Below are 19,573 nucleotides of genomic sequence, written 5' to 3' on the forward strand. Positions count from 1 at the left end.
CTCTCAGTGCAATAGTGCAACAGCAGGGACAATCATGACCAATTAATGTGCTCACAGGTGGGAGAAAACATCCCGAAAGTAAACTAGCAGAATTTAATATGAAAATGAGAGGTAAAATAAGTCTGTTAGATTAACATAACTACAGTTAAGGGGCTTGAGATGTGAAAAAAGTGATTGTTGAACACTAATAAAAGGCTACGGTCAGCATTCCTGTTTTCTGTTACATTGACCGCTTATTCCAGTTTTTTCACAGCGTGTTAAAAAGGAACGCCCGTATATTTCACTTAAAGTATTTGGTGATGTCCTACAGATCAGATCAGTGTTTTCATGTTGGATCGCCTGCCTTAGATAAGAGAAAATGTCTTAAAAAATGTGGTGCTCTAACATGCGGTTTGAGTCTGTCATACACTGCTGCTATTTTCAATCTTGAATGTGTATAGAGATACTGTACAGTCATAAATCAGAGAGTACTATTGTATGCTTACATACTACAAACCAGACAATGCTATATCAGATTTAAATATACATATTATATATATATATATATATATATATATATATATATATATATATATATATATATATATATAATATAATGCAGAGGGAATTTGCTATAATAAAACTGTTTGACAATTTTATGGTTGCCTGCATTTTTTCTTTTTCTCATGTAGGGTAATGAAAATCCCCACAAAGTGTGACAGTGGTATATTGTGAAATGTGCATAAATTTTTTTAGGGTATTTAGATACATAAGCATTTGGCAGATGCATTTATCAGAAGAATCTTATGCTGCATCACAGGTGTAAATTGTTATAATTTCATGCATGTTCAGTTTGCTGGGAGTTTATTTATTTTTAATGTGCTTTAAGTATTAAAAACAAAGTTCCCAGGTTTTAAACATAATACAAGGGCAAGTGAGGACAACTTTTCTATGATGGTTTTTGAAGATGCAAAGACAGTTATCGTTGAATGACCACAAGGGGGTGCTGCATGACAAGAACTTTATTTTATTCATACACAACAAGCCAAGCACTGAAAACCAATCCTGTGTAGTAATCAATGGAAAACAAAAATGAAAATATTTCTGACTTGAAAGCATTCTGATTTATTTCTACATTAAAACTACAGCAAGATTTAATCCTCCCACATTGTCTGTCATAACAGTTCATTTTACAGTAAAGCACAACTTAAACTTAATACAAACTAAATAAATCCCGCAAAACATGTTGATGAAACAATAGTAAAAGGAAGCAATTTTAAAAATGGATTCACATGCCTTGTGCTCAAAAATCTAACAAATCCAGAGATTTCAAACAATAAAAAAGTACAGATGAATCGCTTCAAGCACTTCAAGATACAGCATATTTAACCTGAATGAAAAAACCTAAAAATAAACATAGATGGGTGTTTGATTAGGTTAACACAAACTCAAATATATCACTATCACACAATACAGTCACAAAATCAATACTCTTCAACAGCATCTGTGAATTTAAATGAAGGACACTAATAACAGTCTTTGGTTATGAAAGCGTCCCTTCACATATTACACTGGCAAGATGACTTTGGTTAACCTCTGATGTAAAATCAACAACACTGTTCAAAATAAACCAATACAGTATATATGAGTGCACATGGTATGGCGTTCCAAAGCAACATGGACCCGTCATGAATTCCCTTTTTGATTTAAAACAATAAAAAAGACAAAACCACTTCTAATTCTAAACAGAGTACCATGTCAATCAAATACACAGTTTCAGGATCTTCACTGTTTCTGTACGAATATACAAATGTTCATTATGACAGAGCGTGATGCATAGACAAGCTTCCCTTTGGTCCACTGTCACGCTAATATCAAACAAAGTAACTTCAAGCTAAATGATTTGTTTTCAATATCTCTGGTTGAATTAACTTTTATATCAGTGGATATAAAAATAGTAAATAATGAATCTAAGTTCTAGAATCATGGTCTAATATTAACACAGTGATCATGGCGAGTGCATAAGGCATACGGGGAGATTTCAGAGTTGACGTCATCTCCCAAACCGTTACTACATTTCAGTATCTAGTAACCTGAAACCCTGTATCTGACCTCTGCATAAAATGGCATGTTCCATTTTTCACCCAATTATATGACACTAATTTGCATACGTCCAGTTTTGAAAAGATGGCGGCGATGTTAAAGCACTTAACAGGCAGTCAGACAGATACCGAGCAAGCTGCATTGTTGGTGTGACATTTCCCAGCATGCTATACATGGCTCTTATCCAAATTCTGAAGGCAAGTTAATACTTCATGGAGCCACAAAATAAGTGTTCATGCATTTTCCTCAAGCTTAAGTCAATGACGTACCTAGTAACTGTTATTTGGTTCCTCAATGTCATGCAAATATCATTGTAACTGATTCTGTAATTCAGTTTAAACAGGCATCTTTTCTCCCTCCTGTTAACATTTCCATGTTTTAAAGTGATGCCATCTGTAAGCCTCATTAAAAAATAAGAAGCTTGAACTATCAAAACCTAGCTCTAGCTTCATACTCTCATCAGACCTTAAACTCTAAAATAAGTAATATGCTTTGAAAGAAATAAACATCCTCTTTTATATCTCTAGAAAATATATGGCTGAGTGTGAATGCAATGATTATACTTATTTAAACCGCAGACACATCTGTAAAAACCCAATTCCAGTTAACGGCAATGCCACAGGCTTATTCTTCCTCCTCCTCCTCCTCCTCCTCCTCGTCTTCCTCCTCCTCCTCCTCCTCCTCCTCCTCCTCATCGTCATCCTCATCGTGGCAGTGCGTGATCTCCTGTGGCGTCAGGGGGAAGAGGTGTGGAGGATTGATCTCGCTTATGGAGCGGGTCAGCTGGTGTCTCTTGCACTCATGGTCTCTGAAGTCGATAGAGCGGCGGTTGCGTGTGGCCATGGGCGACTCTTTGTCATTGATGTCCACGTGAGTGTGCTCTACGGTGGACTCGTGAGGCATCTAAATGTAAACCACAGACAAAACAGGTTACTAAAGTACCCTGACTTTTATGACCAGTGTATCAACTGTAAACAGTGCGTTTGTTGAGTTTACCAGGACGTGGGCGGCTCTGAACAGGTAGCTGAAAGGGTAGTACAGGAGATTGATGAAGGACGCAGCGTATAGGTCAGCATAACGCATCACTTGAGAGGCAAAGAGAGTCTGACGAGAACCGCTGCGGAACAGACTTCCCATCATTCCATAGCACATGTCCATGTCATGAGTAACTTTCTGAGAAAATCAGAAATACAGTACGAAACTGAGTTTGAATTAACATGGCATCACTGACAAGATTTACAGTACACTACTTTCCTATTTATCAAGAAATATACCTTAATCCTCCTCTGAAGAGTGCTGATATCAGGTCTCTCATTGCTGCTGCTGTCCAAATGCCTGTGGAAAGAAAGAAAGGATGGAGAAAATGAGAAATAGAGAGATGTGGGATAAGAACAGTGTTGAACGAGTTAAAGTAATAGAAGAAGTGAACCATCAGTCTTAAAATAAAAAGGAATGTGCGGCCCTTTATCTGCACGTCAAATTGGCTGCAGACAGCAGGGAGGGAGCGATGTGTCCTTCTCCGGGTGAGCGAGTGCATGGCCGAGAGCACGCACAAGCACTGGATGGTGGCAATGCAAACATCTGAGCAAGAGTTCCTGGATGATACCTACTTATAGAGCTCTGCCAGGAAAATGTCCAGGCTCTGTAGTTCCTCAAACAGCACTGCAAAAAAGAGAACACAGTGAACTGTCCTCATCATGCCCATAAAAGTGAACTTAATGTGTGTCTGCAGGCTGCACAGACCACTGCTATTTAAGTATTAGTAAGATTTTTTTTCTAATATATACTGAATTCATTTTTTTTCTGTTTTCATTTTAAATTTAGTTAAAGGAATAGTTCACCCAAAAAGTAAAATTTGCTGACGATTTACTCACCCTCAGGCCCAGATGTAGAATAATTAGATGGATTCCTGTGAATTACTGTGATGTTTTTATTAGCTGTTTGACCTTTCATTCTGACGGCACCCATTCACTGCAGAGGATCCATTGATGAGAACGTAATGTAATGCTAAATTTATCCAAATCTTTTCCAATGAAGAAACAAACTACATCTTGGAAGGACTGAGGGTGTGTACATTTTCAACAAATTTAAATTTTTGGGTGAACTATTCCTTAAAGTTTTTGTAATATTGTTTTTGTCTTTATATATATATTGTCTATATATATATATATATATATATTACACATATGTATATGTGTGTCTATATAGTTTTTATTCATTGTTATTTCAGTTTTAGTTAAACTAAATGAAAATGAGAAATGCAATTTTGGCAACTAGCTGAATTCAAACTGAAACATTTTATTTATTTATTATTATTTATTTCAGTAAACGTTTATTTTATTTCAAGAAATGAACATGTTTTTATGGTTTTAGTTAACTATAATAACCCTGTCACAGACTCACTGCTCTTGTCGGTCCAGACGTGCAGCTCCTGAGCCAGCTCAGGAATCACCAGGAACGTTCTCCAGCCCTGACGCTTCTTAGACTTCAGGATGTCTCCAAAGATGTGGTCACCGATGTACAAGATGTCCTTTCCTTTTGCTCCTAGCAGGTCACAAACTATGTCTGAAGAACCTGGGAACAATAAAGCATGTTAAATCAGGCATTTTAGACTAGAATTTAAAAAAAAAATACAATCAATAAAATATAAAGAATGACATCCATTTTTATCTTACCACCAGAATACACTATGCCATGCTGCAAGGGACCTGTATATGTTCCGATCTTCAGTTTCCCAGTAGTCTACAGAACAGAAATATTGCTGAATCAATGGGTTTGTCAAAGGAAGCTACTCATGTGAGTCTAGCGGATCTTACCGTGTCCACCTGTCTCAGGACTGTGCCCTCCCCGAAGAACACTGGCTTCCTGGCATCCACCACAATAAGGTCAAAGTAGGACTGCCAGGGCCGATGAGGCGTACCAGCCTGTAATAAAGAAATAATAGATTCAGTCTGTCACTGTCTTTGTGTACGCGATAAAACTGCAATAAAATGAGTTCTTATATGGCCCCTGATACTCCCTGTCTTTCTGTTCATATCCCCTTTGTTGTAAGAACACTTTTTAATGAAAACTGTTATATTACAGACACATCATAACTGGCAAGTAAATCCTCAGGGTGTTCTTTTACACAGTGCAGCTCGCTGGTTCATGTTTTCTACACAAATTATGTGTCCTATCTTTTGTCATTAGACATTTTCATTGAAGATCTGAGACAAATAAAAACAACTAAGTGCCACTGGTATGCTAGTGAACAACAACAGGGAAGATCACTTACTTTTGGACCATGAGGAAAATCAAACAAATATGTCATGATTTTCTGAAAAAGAAAAAGAAAGGAAATTACATTTTACATTTGTTTCTAATGAAAATTCAACAGATTTTGTTAGACCTTAATTAGTGAATGATAGATGGTCAAGGACTTGGTCTGTGCCGTTTCATCTAGAATAACTCACATCTGTGTACTTGTAGTCGCTGTTGGTAACAAGGAACACTTTGTCAACTTCATTCATTCGGCTTAGAAGCAACGGTAATTTGGCCTAGAAGAAGATGACAAAAGTTATGGAAATACACAAAAAACGAATTATGTCTGTAAAATTTAGTGCTGTCAAACGATTAATCGCATAATCGATTAATCACATCCAAAATAAAAGTTTTTGTTGACATAATATATGTATGTGTACTGTGTTTATTTATTATGCATATATAAATAAACACACACATTCAGTAAATATTTCGAAAATATTTACATGTATATACACATTTATATATTTATATCATTATATTATGTATAAATATATTTAATATATAAACATTATATTTTTCTTAAATATATGCGTGCATGTGTTTGTATTTATATATACATAATACATATACACAGCACAAACTCATATATTATATAAACAAAACCTTTTATTTTGGATGCGATTAATCGTTTGACAGCACTATTAAAATTCATTATGAATAAACACACTAAGTGAAATAAGGTAACCAAAACGCTGGTCAGCAAGAAGCTGTTCAATAATCTGGTTTACTTACATCCTTCACCACATATTTCTCCATATTTTCAACCGTTTTCTCTTTTAGTGAGCCCTGAAACAGTAGAAGAGAAACCCTGAAAAGTAGTTATCCATAGTATGAAATGCATACTAAGTCCAAAAAGGGTGTTTCTTTCAAAATAAAAAATATAAAACACTATATTTTGGCACTTAAAATAGCATTTACCTTGAAATGGACCCAATCCACAGCATCTCTGACATCCTGAAACATGCTCTTGAAGGACATGAAAAGATCTCCATCTTTAAAGCCCGTTTCACAACTGCGGAGGCAAAAATTAAAAGGTCATATAAATCGCCAATGGAGTAGCTACAGAAGCATTAAAATGAGGGCACAAAAACAAACCTTGTATATCTGGAGCAACTAGTGAAGAAGTCAACCAGGCAGGCAAAGAGGTAAGTCTCTAATAAAGTGCAAAAACAAACTGTGTTAACTTAAACATGGACTATAGATTCTATATATTCTTTTGGTTTTTGATATTAGCTGATAGAAGATTTTAACCTGGGAGGTTGAAAAGTGTGTTGAGGATGTAGAATCGCTCTGTATCTCCACGCTGAATGAACTTGTTTGGGTACAGCTCTCTTATCTCTGGACTAAAAAATACAATTAAAAAAATATTATGACATTTGCTTGGAGGTGTGACTAACCCCGTAACATCTAGAATAAAATCAAAAGTGACTTAATGCACCATTCTTGACTTATTGTTAATGATTCACCAGTGCATGTTCTTCCAAATAGTTTTTTTAAATAAATTTTTTGCTTTACTAGGGTAAAAAAAAAATCCTACAGATGAAGCTTTTAAGGTAGAGGGAATAAACACACAAACAAAGTGAGCACCAGTCAGGGCATCAGTTGCTCTTAAATTATGAGTGTAGACTCACCCACGCAGGAAGTTAAAACCATGAGCGCACACAAGGATGTTTCCATACGCATCTACTTTCAGCAGGTTTCCATACATCGTATCAAACACCAAGCCTCTGAAAGATGTTCAAAACTTGTGTGAATTAAAATATGTAGTAAAAATACAGTTAGAAACAGCATGTTAGAAATTTTTCTTTCAAATCACCTTGTGGGAAAAGCAGGGTCATAGACAAAGTTTAGCAGCTCTTGTGGGTAACCAATGGAAACCAGTCTTTCCACAGTCAGATCAAAGCCAAGAGATTCATACTCTGGAGACTTATACACTATTAACAGAGAAGTAAACAGAGTCAAGGTTATCTGATATAATGCATGAATGTGGTGAAAACATGGTGATGTTATCATATACACTACCGTTCAAAAATTTAGGCTCTGTAAGATTTTTTTTTACGTTTTTGAAAGAATTATCTTTATTATACATCATACTCATATCATATTTTTTATATAATATTTTTCATATAATACTGTTTTGCTTGTTGTTGTTTTTTTGAACACCTTAAATTACAGAAAAAGAAAGAGAAAGAAAAAAAAGGTATAACTAAGGTTGCCATACATTTCATACAGTATAAACCTTAAGTCATTTTGCCAGTACATTATATCAGTAAACATTTACATGTGCCAGTACATTATATCAGTAAACATTTACATGTACTTACAAATGCAATTGTTTAAACCACAAAGGAACTTGTTAACCATTTCCTCCATTTGTTTTCAAAGATTTACATCTGCAGCCGAAGTATAGACTATATGTGAGTCTTTTCATTTCTTTAACCTCTGTTACTCTTTAGAAACAAACTTCTCTTGTAGGTGGGTATCACTTTTTTTTACTTGTTGCATGTAAAATTTAGAATAAATATTTGTCATCTTTTCCAACTTCATCTGGAATATCTCCCAAATATAAAACATAATGATTTTGGTGTATGTAGAGTGAAAATACTATTAATAGTAGACCATACAACCCCTCAAAAACTATTCAACTTTGGACATTGCCAAAAGCCGATAGGCTTTTTCTACCCCACAGTTCCTCCAGCATGGGTGAGAGGTTCTTGTTTCTGATTCCTTAATTCTTGGTGTGATAAAAAAGCGAGCCAGATTTTTCCATCAAAACTAACACCAAATTTTTGAGCTTGTTGAGGTATATGGGATAGTACATATTAGGGCTGCACGATATTGGGAAAAAATGACATTGCGATATTTTATTTTTCTGCGATATATATTGCGATATGAAATCTAATCTAATTTTTTCTTACAAACAAAAATGGGTGTGAGCACACTTACATTCTCATTTTAAATGATTTAAACAGTATTATTTAAATTAGAGTAAATTATTTGTTTGTAACTTTAGGATATGGTTTGAATTGTTAACATATTAACTAACATGAACTTACCATTAGCAATACTTTTGTTACTATATTTATTAATCTTTGTTTATCTTAGTGTATAAAAACACAGGCTGTTCATTGTTTGGTAATGTTACTTCACAGTGCATTAACTATGTTAACAAATACTGTACAACTTTTGATTTCAACAATGAAGCCTATAGTTGAAATTATAATTATAACAGCAGTATAACGTTGAAATTAACAATGTTGTAGAAGTGCAGTTTAGTAATAGTAAATGTTAAATAATGTAGTTAAATAGTTTAATAAATAGAACATTATTGTAAAGTGTTACAGATTTTTTTTATACACCAATTCAGACGTCTCGTGAGTTCAGTGTTGGACAGGTCAGTTACTTAAACCATTCATTAAATTGAATCGGTTCAAAGGAATCATTAGTTCGCGAATCAGACGTGTACGGCATGCGTTGTGTAATTATCTCGGCAGTTTAGGATATTGCACAAGATTTGACAACACAGAAAACATTTCATCACTGGATAGTTTTTTTTTTGTTCGACACCATCGTGTTAATTGATTTTGATTAATATGCGCGAGGGAGAGAGAGCAAGACAGCGCTCGTGTTGTTTGAAGACGATGAAGGTGAGCACGCGCGCGCGGCCGGGGCTCTCTCGCTCTCTGCTCGTTCTTATATGCGCCCTGTTAAACTGACAGGACTTAAAAACACATGCAAATGATAAACTTTCACTCTATGATGGTTAAACTGTGCAATTAATCCGCGAATCACATTCGTCAAGGGCCGGGGAGCAGCTGGCCCGTACAGTTAATGAATAACGGATCAACTACGACAGCCTACATCGCACATCCTGCGATGTGACTATCGTGGATTCGTACATCGCGACATCGATGCTTAAACGACACATCGTGCAGCCCTAGTACATATTTTATTCCATTGATCAGGTCACAAGGAAATGCCAACCTCTTTCCCCCATTTTAATCTTATATATTCTATTGAATGATCCCTCAAATGAACCCCCTCAAGGAGCCTAATAAACCAGAGCTGAACCAGTGAACAGACCTTTTTCAGGCACAAGACACTGTATTATTGTGTTGCAAGAAACCCCTTTGGACCTCAAAACAAAATTAGCCAGATCAGCTGAATTAACATTTCCACACAAAGATAAGACAGATCTCTGCTTGAAAAAGAGGAAGGAAATGTCAACATTGCTGAAACTGAGTTGACCTCATGATCAAGCTTTACAAATATCCCAAACTGTCTGACCTGTCGCCATGTCACTAAATAACAGGGACACCACGTTTAGCCAAAGATTTCACTTGGATACTGATCAACATGGTCTTATTAGCATAAAAGATTAACTAAATGCAGTCAAAACTGTTGTGCACTCTTCACTTTTCTCTGCTGAAATATTTGCCACGGTAAGCAAATTCACTGCTCTACAATTAGAAGGGAGTTGCACAGCATATGCACATTGATCTAGCAGTCTAAGCAGCTCATATTTGGTGTTAATATTAGGCTGTGTGCTGGCAATAGAACCTTTTCTTGTGAACATTAGCACTCGTTTATCATCACAGATCCATAAACAGGAAGATGGCAAATCAAAAGGACCACATTTTATTTCATGGATGTCAATGCGCCCATTCATCTTGTTAAGAGCTTGTTTTAAGCACAAGAAAATCATGTGCCTGACATGAGCCAGCTGAAGACAGGGGTGCTATTTACAGAGCCATGACACCACCAAATACATGAGACCAAGGATAACCTTACAGAACCATGCATTTCGCAATGCTTTACAATTCTTTTGAACTTAGTTCATAAATGACTGCAAAACAAGGCACCATGCAGGCCTCATCTGTTTCAGAGGCAGCTCATAGAGAGAGAAGTACTTCATCTTACCTGCTAGAGTGTAGTCCATATCAAAGCCAAAGCATTTTATCTTCTCCATCGCCAAACTTCTGTTGACAAAAACTCTGCAGAGATAAAAACAATTTAAGTCAATTTAAGACAAATGTCATTGATATTTAATATTTTCTCAGTTGAAAACTGTATTAAATTTAGCAGACTGTATTATTCCATTGCTTTCAGCACAACCTGTGAGCTATTCAGCTCTATGAGAGTTTATGTTAGTATAGATAATGAGTTACATTGACGTATTGTGACCTGTGAAAGCAATAAATCAGAATTAATACATTTGGTTAAATGATATCTATTACTATTTTGGCCAACAGCAGCAAAGTATGAGGTGGAGCAAATGGCACAGTAAAATTCCTTGATTTCCAGTAAAATCAAAATTTTCAGGTGGTAATGACTGACACTGTTTCAAGACACACCAAATATAAAATTGTCAAATAAAATACAATCTAAAAAAAAAAAAAAATACACCACAAAATAAACATAGTCTGCTTAACACCTCTGTTTTACAAACCTGAAAAACAATTTTCTGACGACAATAACACCACTCATCTCTATGAATTAACTGATACATGAAAAATAACAGCACTACATGAAAGGTTATGATTGATCACAATTATTATTAACCAAAATACACGCTTAAATACAAATACTTGCATTTGGACACCTTTAAGACTTTTAATTGTCAGTTAAGGGATAAAAAGTAAAAACCTTGCTATATTAGAGTTACTATTTTTAAGTTCAATTTATATATATGTTATTTAATTTCACATTATTTAAACTTGTGCTATGGTCAGTTATTTTCTAAATGATGTTAAAAACAATTATTTTTCTTGTAATTCACCTGATGCTGGTCCATCTTTATCCATCTATACATTTGCAGTGAAACATTAAAAATGAGCTGTTAAATGATGCATTAAGAGCATGAAGGAAGGAGATATAGCTAGGGGAAGGGATAATGAAGAAATGATCTCACAGATTCAAATCCCATCACAGGTTTTCCTATGGACACCTACATACAGTCACAGCCCAGTGCAAAAGCATTGATGGTTTTGTTCATCTTGTATTTTTAGTGCCGTGCTGTGATGAGCACATTGGAGAAAAAACCATCAATTACAAAACAGATGATCAGTCAGCACTGCAGGTCAACAACAAAACTTTGGCATACCTCATAGAAGGATGACAGTGGGCCAGTTCCTGTGGTAAGCTTTGTAATAAAGGAATACATGGACTATATATTATATCAGTACACATCAGCTAATGCCACTACATGAAGAACTGTGTCTAGTAAACTTTTCAGGACATTTCAGGACTTCTTACCATTGGATTTACTTTTTGATTTTTTTTTTTTTTTTTTTTTAATATTGCACTTTGTGACTGCCATGATGGTTTTTATGCAGAAAACTATGATAAGTCAACAATTTTATAGCATAGTTTGCATATAAACAAGGATTGCTCTTATGAAATGACTGTTTGCCATGACAAACAAAGCATTTTAGGAACTTGCAAGTATTATGTTGACAGGCCAAATTAACCTGCCAAAAGGCATAAGTAAATATAGCGTATTAAACATTGGATATGAGTATCATAATGTGCAGATACATTGTTACAATGATCATTTAAAAGGTAATTTTTTATTTAATAATTGAAAATATTCAAAAGCTGGGCACAGTGAGAAAACAATGAATTCTTTTGATTGAGCAAAAGCTTACAATACACAACATTTAGTTAAATCACATGCAAGCTGACATTCTTTCGGCAATGAAGTTGACCGATTTTGACAGACAAACAGACGTATAAACAGGTGCATCCACAGAACAGCATGATTGCATGGCAAAAATAAACGTTACACGCCATATTTAATTTCAAATAAAAAAAGATAATTACAAGTCTACAATTCCTTTTGGAGTCTTAAAGTTATTTTTTCTATGTCCTCAAAAGCACTGTGCACATAAAATGTAAATCTCTCAATGAGAATATTCTTCATTATTGATCATAATCTTAACTGGAGTAGAGACCAGGTCATTTAAAGTAATTTTCTCCAACTGTTGCTACTAGAAATATGTATACCAAGTCTGCATTTACTTGTTTTGTTTTGTTAAAATTTATGTTATTTGAAAATGAATTTGTTTTCAAGTTACCAAGAGAATACACAGTTTGATTTAACCAAATTAATGGCAATGGCCTTCAAAGGTGAAAGCATTAGTGAAATGTATAAGTACCTCTGATGCACCTCTCTTCTGAACTTCTTCACGGATGAACCGTCCATGTTAGCAGGAAGGTCTGCATAATTCTGAAGCCGATCACTCCAAGAGGTTGTCATCTTTAACCGGTACAAGTCTGAGAAAGAAAGCAAAAACGTAAAAATAAGTTTTTGGTTTTTTTTTTTTTTTTTTTGCAGCACAGGCAGATGGCAGAACACAGTGTATTTAAATATATACACAGCACTGGTTTAGTATCTCAGAGATTAAATTTCCACCACATTTAATTGTTGCACAACAGCCCTGTAGCCCTTAAAAACAAAGGACCAGACACATTCAAAATATTTTAAACAGAATCTCAAAATGTATGTTCGTCACATCTATTCTAATGCTACACTTATAATAATCATTCTTATGTCAGTGTAACAGTATTTCCTGTATCACAGATAAACAGCCATGAACAGGAAGAACACACAACTACAGAAAGCTGCCTGAAACAATGTTTAAACCAATTACAAAGTACCAGGTTTATGATACATCTCTTTAGATACCCCTTAAGAAACTCACTCAAATATTTTTCCCAATTAAAAGGTTTTTTTTTGTTTTTGTTTTTTATTCTCTAATAGGTTTTTTTTTTTGTTTTTTTTTCAAAAGTGATATAAAAACGTACAAACATAAACATTATGCATATTATTTACATCTTTGCCTGACGTTGTATATACAAGAAAATGCATATAATATATACACGCCGTCTTATGCATTTATATTGTTAAGACTAATGGAGCTTTGAATTCAAAGCACCTGCTATTTTATTTATATAAAGACGATAGCAAGTTTCCGCATTATGCCTTAGAATAACTGTAAATATGTATTACTAATATCAAGGCAGTAAGGCATGCATGCGAGCATATCTTTCCTCTTGTTTATGCAGTTCCGTTATGGTAAAGTTAGCACACCAGCTAACTAACATTCCTTTAGTTTTGATCAACCGGAAACTAATGCATAAAATGGAGGAAACTGCCTTAACGATTGTCGCTATAGCGCTCATATACACAGTTATTCTGCAACAATTTAACGATATAACTGCTCCTTGATACGCTTTATATCTCTGCTCGGTGTCAATCGGCTACTTACCTTTCCTCCTCCTGTGACCAACAACTGCAGTTCTGCACTATCTGCACACTGCGCATGCGCAGATCATCCAGCCACTAGATGTCCATCCAGAAACTAAAACGAGAATCAAATCAACATTAAAAACTCATTTAAATACAGTTAATATGAATGCTTCATAGTTGATAAAGTTTGTGGAAGTAATGTCATATAATAGATTGCATAATCTAATCTGAAACGAGTCATGAATCTAAAAACCACACAGAACAACTACAGTGAAAATATTAATTTAATTTCCTATGTATTTTATTGAATGTCTGTTGACAGCGACATGAATACAATTTTTGTAATATTTTTTTGTTATATTTCATGAACTGTTCATATCAGGACTCAAAATACACAAATAGCATTTTTTTTCAAATGAAATTCATCTAACGTTCATCTAATGAAACAAATCATTCTTCCTTATTTAGTAGGCCCTAGTAGAAATTAATTCAGGTGGGGGACTGAAGACAATTTACATTTAAAAAAAATATGTTTGTTAATGAAAAATTATTCTAAAAATGACTGGAAATGCTATGCATATTATAAGAATATTTTATATATTTGTAACCCTACTGGCCAAAAACATCTTAAACCAGCCTATACGCTTTTTGCTGGTCTTAGACGGTTTCCCAAACCTTTGTCTGTTTGCTGGTTTTAGAAGGCTTTAGACACTTTTGAGTTGGATAGGGTGTAGAATAAAACCAGCAAACAATTTTGGGCTGGTTTGTGCTGATTTTTTCAACAGTGTAAGGACAATGACCGTTATTTATTCATTGTTATTTATTTATTTATTTGTTTTAAATTAATGCATAAAAAAAATTATTTTGGGCACTTGTCATCTGGTCAGCCTGAGAAACCAATTGGTTTAATTATTATTATTATTATTATTGTTGTTATTGTTGTTGTTGTAAAGGAAGCAATTTCTGTGTCTTAAAAGACTGGGCTGAAGGGTTTTTTTTTTTTTTTTTCAATGCAGTCTAAAATTGCATGGATATCTAAAAACTTTTAATATAGGCTACAACAAAGAAATAAAGATATAAAAGGATCTTAAATCAAACCTAAATCGATTTAACTGTTAAATTTCGGGTCCCTTCATCACTGCGCAAACCTGGACAGTTCCATCGACACATAACAGTTTAAACAGCCCAGAAATCTGTCCTTTGTGCGCAAAATGTCATTCCTTTTGAAAACACAACAACTAAATTAATGTTTTAATTGTCTGAAACAATTTATTCTCATCCTAACTGTCACCAGCAGAGGGAACATGACAGGCTGTTGAATGGGACAGTCCGCCGGGTAGGCTATATAATGACAAGCACACCCATTTTAGACTCCTTTGGCTGTGACGAAGATGAGTTACGGATCAGACTACATGTCCTCATCCTATAGAAAGATATTCGGGGAAACCCCTCGTTTTACCGGTTCCACCTCTAGAATGAGCAATGTCTCCTCACGGAGCTCCATGTCTTCCGGCGGCTTCAGGTCCCACTCTCTCTCCCGCAGCAGCGCCTCTCCAGCGGGCTACTACAAAAGATCAGGCCGGTCATCTTCCTTCTCACCGGTGCATTTCGACAGCGTGGATTTCTCTCAAACAGCTGTGTTAAACAACGAGTTTAAAATCGTCCGAACCAATGAGAAGGAACAACTTCAAGGTCTCAATGACCGTTTCGCGATGTTTATCGAGAAGGTGCGCAATCTGGAGCAGCACAACCAAGTGCTGGAGACCGAACTCGTGAGTCTGCGCCAGAGGCAGAACGAGCCGTCCAGACTCGCTGACCTCTACCAGCAACAGATCCGGGATCTGCGAGCCCAGGTGGACGAGCTGAACAACGAAAAATCTCATATTCTCATTGAACGAGATAATATCGACGAAGACTTGCACAAACTTCGAGGCAAGTTTGAGGATGAGATCCGAGCGCGCGAGGAGGCAGAGCTGACTCTCAGATCCTGCAAGAAGGATGTGGATGATGCCACAATGGTGCGCGTGGACCTGGAGAGAAAGGTCGAGTCCCTCTTGGACGAGATCAATTTTATGAGGAACGTGTATGATGAAGAGGTGGCGGAGTTGACTAGTATGATCCAGGCAGCCCAGATATCTGTGGAAGTAGAGTTATCCAAGCCGGATCTGACCTCGGCCCTCAAAGAGATCCGTGGCCAGTATGAAACCCTCGCTTCTAAGAACCTTCAGTCTGCCGAAGAATGGTACAAATCAAAGTTCACCAGCCTTAATGAACAGGCCACTAAAACCAACGAGGCCATGAGAGCCACAAGAGAGGAGATCAACGACTACAGGCGACAACTACAGTCCAAAACCATTGAAATCGAAAGCTTGCGAGGCGCGAACGAGTCACTTGAAAGACAGATACGCGAGATGGAAGACGCAAACAATGCCGAGGTCGCAGGTTATCAGGTAGACACATAAAAATGACAAATCAATTTGGTGTTTAGCATGTATGAAAATATAACACAATTTAATAATAATAATAAAAATACAAATATTTATTTAAAGAAGGAAAAACGAGAAAAAAGTTATCTGTCTGTCTGTATATTTTTTATCTAGGTAGACATAGGCATACTTTATTTAAACAATTTATTATTCTTGAAAAATCCCCTTTCATTTTTTTTGTCTTTTTACTTATTTTAAATTTATATTATATTAGGTATTTCCATTTATTTTGTATTCATATTAATATATAAGCATGTTTTATGTGCTCTGGCTAGTTTTCACCATTTTTTAATCAACTTTTTGCCTTAGTTATTTTTAATAGTCCTGCAGCATGACACAGAAGTGTTTAAAAGTATAAATATTTAATGTAATTAGCCAATTAATATTAGGAGCTCATTAAAAAAATAAATGTAATAATTAGAAGAACTGTGAATTATACCACAGGACAAGACTGAAACTGCTTGAAATGGTATGTCAAGTAGCCGGGTGCTCTGTCCATGGTGCTGAACTAATCGCACATGAGAGGTGGCCGAGGTTAATTCCACTAAGAAGAGTCTCTTTATAAAGAGGATTTTGCAAAGGAGGTTTCTGCAAGGTCATGTTCACTTGGTGAAAGAAACCAAAATGATAACCTCAGTTTATGATTACATTGATGTGTTAGAGCTGCTTGATGAGTTAGATCCTTTACAAATGTAAACATTAAGTACGCTGCCATATCCAGATAATTTTGGCTTGAGGTTTTTCTCAGACATGATCTATGACCTTTCAGCTTTTGAGAGTGAAAGAAGTGCCAGTGTAAATCAGATTAGCATCTTTGAATTTGTACTGAGACAGCCAGTCAATGCCAAGAGATAAAGGTTCACATCAGCTTTTAAAAGAAGGATCTAATTTTGGTGGGCTAAATTAATTAATGGTCATGTGAATGTGAAAAGTGCAAGCTGGTTTCAATGTATTGCATTTCTTTATAACAATATTTTTGTAATTTTATGATGGCCATTTCAGAATATTTTTGTGCTAAGGTTAATTTTAAATCCCATTAACCAGGAAACAATTGGGCAGCTGGACCTTGATCTTAGAAATACTAAGAGTGAAATGGCCCATCACCTCCGAGAGTATCAGGATCTTCTGAACGTCAAGATGGCATTAGACATTGAAATTGCAGCATACAGGTAAAGCACCAATGATTCCACATTAATTGCATATGACATAACTAATGCAATGAGGATGAAATTGAATAAGAACTAACCAGTCGTCATTGATGTCCTCATAGAAAGCTTCTGGAGGGTGAAGAAACCCACTTCAGCTCTGGGCTGACTTTCTCCAGCACACCCAGCATCACTTATGGGTATCAGAGCCGCTCCGCTTTCACCTCAACCCGCAATCCTAAAAAAGAGAAAGAAGAAGAGGGACATGGCAAATCCAAGGAAGGAGCCAAGCGGGAGGAGAACCCAGAGGAAAGTGCTGTGATTAAGAAGGCAGAAAAGAGTGATACTGTTGATGTTAACTCTAACTAGAATGTTACGCTTATTAAACCTATGCTTAGCTATTTCCCAGCAGTCTTTTGAGTGTTTGGCACAGTAATCACTGCTATTAGCTAAAAACTGCCACTTGTTGTTTATAGTAATTGGTAACATGTTTAAGATATTGCAATTGTGATATAATGTTTAAAAAAATGTATCTACAATATACTGGTTTAATACTCCAGAACTTAGGCCTCAAATATTTCCTGTTTCTTATTTGTAGTTTCAGAGAGTATTTTAGTCCTGTTGATGGTGTTAGCAGTATAAATATGAACTTCAATATTAGTGGTTGACCACTGATCCAACGATTATGGATAAATGTACAATTATTTATGAAAGGTTTGTTTGAAAGCACTATATTACGAATGAGGGACCAAACCACTTAACTAACTGTTACACATGTATATGCCTTAACCAAAATAAAGTCAATAATTAAAATTTTTTAGTTATGTTTTTTTATTCATAAACCACTCTCAACATCACTAATCTTATCTGTCTCATTAAAAAAAAAAAAAAAACGTGCATTACATTTAACATTTTAACATGAAACAGGTAATAGGTAATGTTTCTTTTACTTGCAACTCATTTACTTTAGCTGTAGTGGTTTTGTTGATTCTTTATGGTTTTAGCCTTCATAAACAATGTTCTAGAACTACACCACCGTGTTTGGGGTTGGTAAGATTTTGAATGCCTTTGAAAGACGTTTCTTATACTCATCAAGGCTGAATTTATTTGATAAATTCAGATATTGTGAAATATTACAATGTAAAATAATTATGTTCTAGTCGAATACATTTGAAAGAGTAATTTATTCCAGTGATGGCAATGCAAAATTTTCACTCGAGTCTTCAGTGTCACATGATCCTTCAGAAATCATTCTAATCCGTTGAGGTGATAAAATAACATTTATTATTATTATTGAAAACAGTTGTGCTGCCTTACATTTTTGTGGATTCTGTGGAATACATTTTTCCAGGTTTTGATAATAACAGCATTTATTTGAAATGGAAATATTTTGTAACATTATAAATGTCTTTAATGCCACTTTTGATCAATTCAGAGGATTTTTGTTGAAAAAAAAAATATATAATTATTTCAGAAAAATTTTATCTGGCTCCAAACATTTAAAAATTAGTGCACATGTAATCATCTAAATTGCATTAACTACTCTGTTTAATAGCAGAAAGATGGCCTCCTATTTAAAAGCTAATGGATTTGGTCTCTCTCCACAAAAAAAAAAAAAAAAAAAAGAGGGGGGATTTAAAGTTATGTTTGATTACATTCTCCCACTCCACTCCGAAAAATGGCTTCTGCTTTGTGTTGTTCCGAAAGACTATCAATCACTTAAAAAAATATGGGAAATGTCCTTTTAAGAGTCACACTGTCTTGTTCGAAAAAGGTCAGTAAATTCCCTTTATAATCACCAAGACAGCACTGGATTAAAAAAAATTCATGAGTAAGGTAAAATTAGCCAGAGATATTTTAAATCAGATACATCAATGGTTAGTTATATTCCCACTCGTAGAATGATAAAAAGCAACATCAAATAAATAAACTAGATGGGCTTAGATTTGAACAAGCTTGTACCTGCAATCCTACACTGTCATAAACAATATCTGAACATTAAAACAGGCGAAGTCATATAAGGGGGTTTAAGACGGTTCCTTCGGAAACCATTTTCAACAGTCCCTGTGGGTTAGTGAGAAGCATCTCTCTATCCCTCCTCTCCCTCTTACACTGAGCCTCAGACTCTCCAGCATATTTTTTGTGATAATGGCTTTAACAATGAATCCCATACAGATGCTTCCTAACCTTCAAGCTAATCTAATATTTTTTGCATAAATAAGACATTGTCTCAATTTGAAATCAGCAACACACAAACAGAAAATCAGAGTGTGTCATAAAATATTTCCCAAAACTATAAAGATGAC

At 35.2% G+C, this 19,573-nt stretch overlaps 2 protein-coding genes across 5 annotated transcripts; one reads left to right on the top strand and one right to left on the bottom strand.

Moving 5' to 3' along the window:
* Positions 1-986: 986 nt before the first annotated feature.
* On the bottom strand, positions 987-13,749 carry LOC109111259 (cytosolic purine 5'-nucleotidase). Of its 4 annotated transcripts, none has more exons than XM_042768992.1 (20): positions 13,656-13,749; positions 12,543-12,660; positions 11,489-11,527; positions 10,306-10,379; positions 7,202-7,319; positions 7,017-7,112; positions 6,637-6,728; positions 6,481-6,538; positions 6,304-6,397; positions 6,118-6,171; positions 5,535-5,618; positions 5,357-5,398; positions 4,899-5,006; positions 4,758-4,824; positions 4,486-4,656; positions 3,693-3,744; positions 3,357-3,417; positions 3,079-3,255; positions 2,776-2,985; positions 987-2,727 (listed from the first exon to the last, which is right to left on the bottom strand). In XM_042768992.1, exons 2-20 carry the CDS (start codon positions 12,641-12,643, stop codon positions 2,707-2,709), a joined length of 1,719 nt encoding a protein of 572 aa, XP_042624926.1. In that variant the 5' UTR covers positions 12,644-12,660; positions 13,656-13,749; the 3' UTR covers positions 987-2,706. The 4 variants fall into 4 exon arrangements, with proteins under 4 accessions (XP_042624926.1, XP_042624925.1, XP_042624927.1 ...); XM_042768991.1 differs by having other exon boundaries at positions 987-2,736; positions 2,773-2,985; XM_042768993.1 differs by lacking the exon at positions 11,489-11,527 and having other exon boundaries at positions 987-2,736; positions 2,773-2,985.
* A 1,207-nt stretch (positions 13,750-14,956) lies between these two features.
* Positions 14,957-18,090, top strand: LOC109111080 (alpha-internexin-like). Its single transcript, XM_019124054.2, has 3 exons — positions 14,957-16,086; positions 17,167-17,291; positions 17,393-18,090. Exons 1-3 carry the CDS (start codon positions 15,028-15,030, stop codon positions 17,634-17,636), a joined length of 1,428 nt encoding a protein of 475 aa, XP_018979599.1. The 5' UTR covers positions 14,957-15,027; the 3' UTR covers positions 17,637-18,090.
* Positions 18,091-19,573: the final 1,483 nt, after the last annotated feature.

The sequence above is a fragment of the Cyprinus carpio genome, chromosome A13, assembly GCF_018340385.1.
Source record: "Cyprinus carpio isolate SPL01 chromosome A13, ASM1834038v1, whole genome shotgun sequence".
Lineage (NCBI taxonomy): Eukaryota > Metazoa > Chordata > Actinopteri > Cypriniformes > Cyprinidae > Cyprinus > Cyprinus carpio.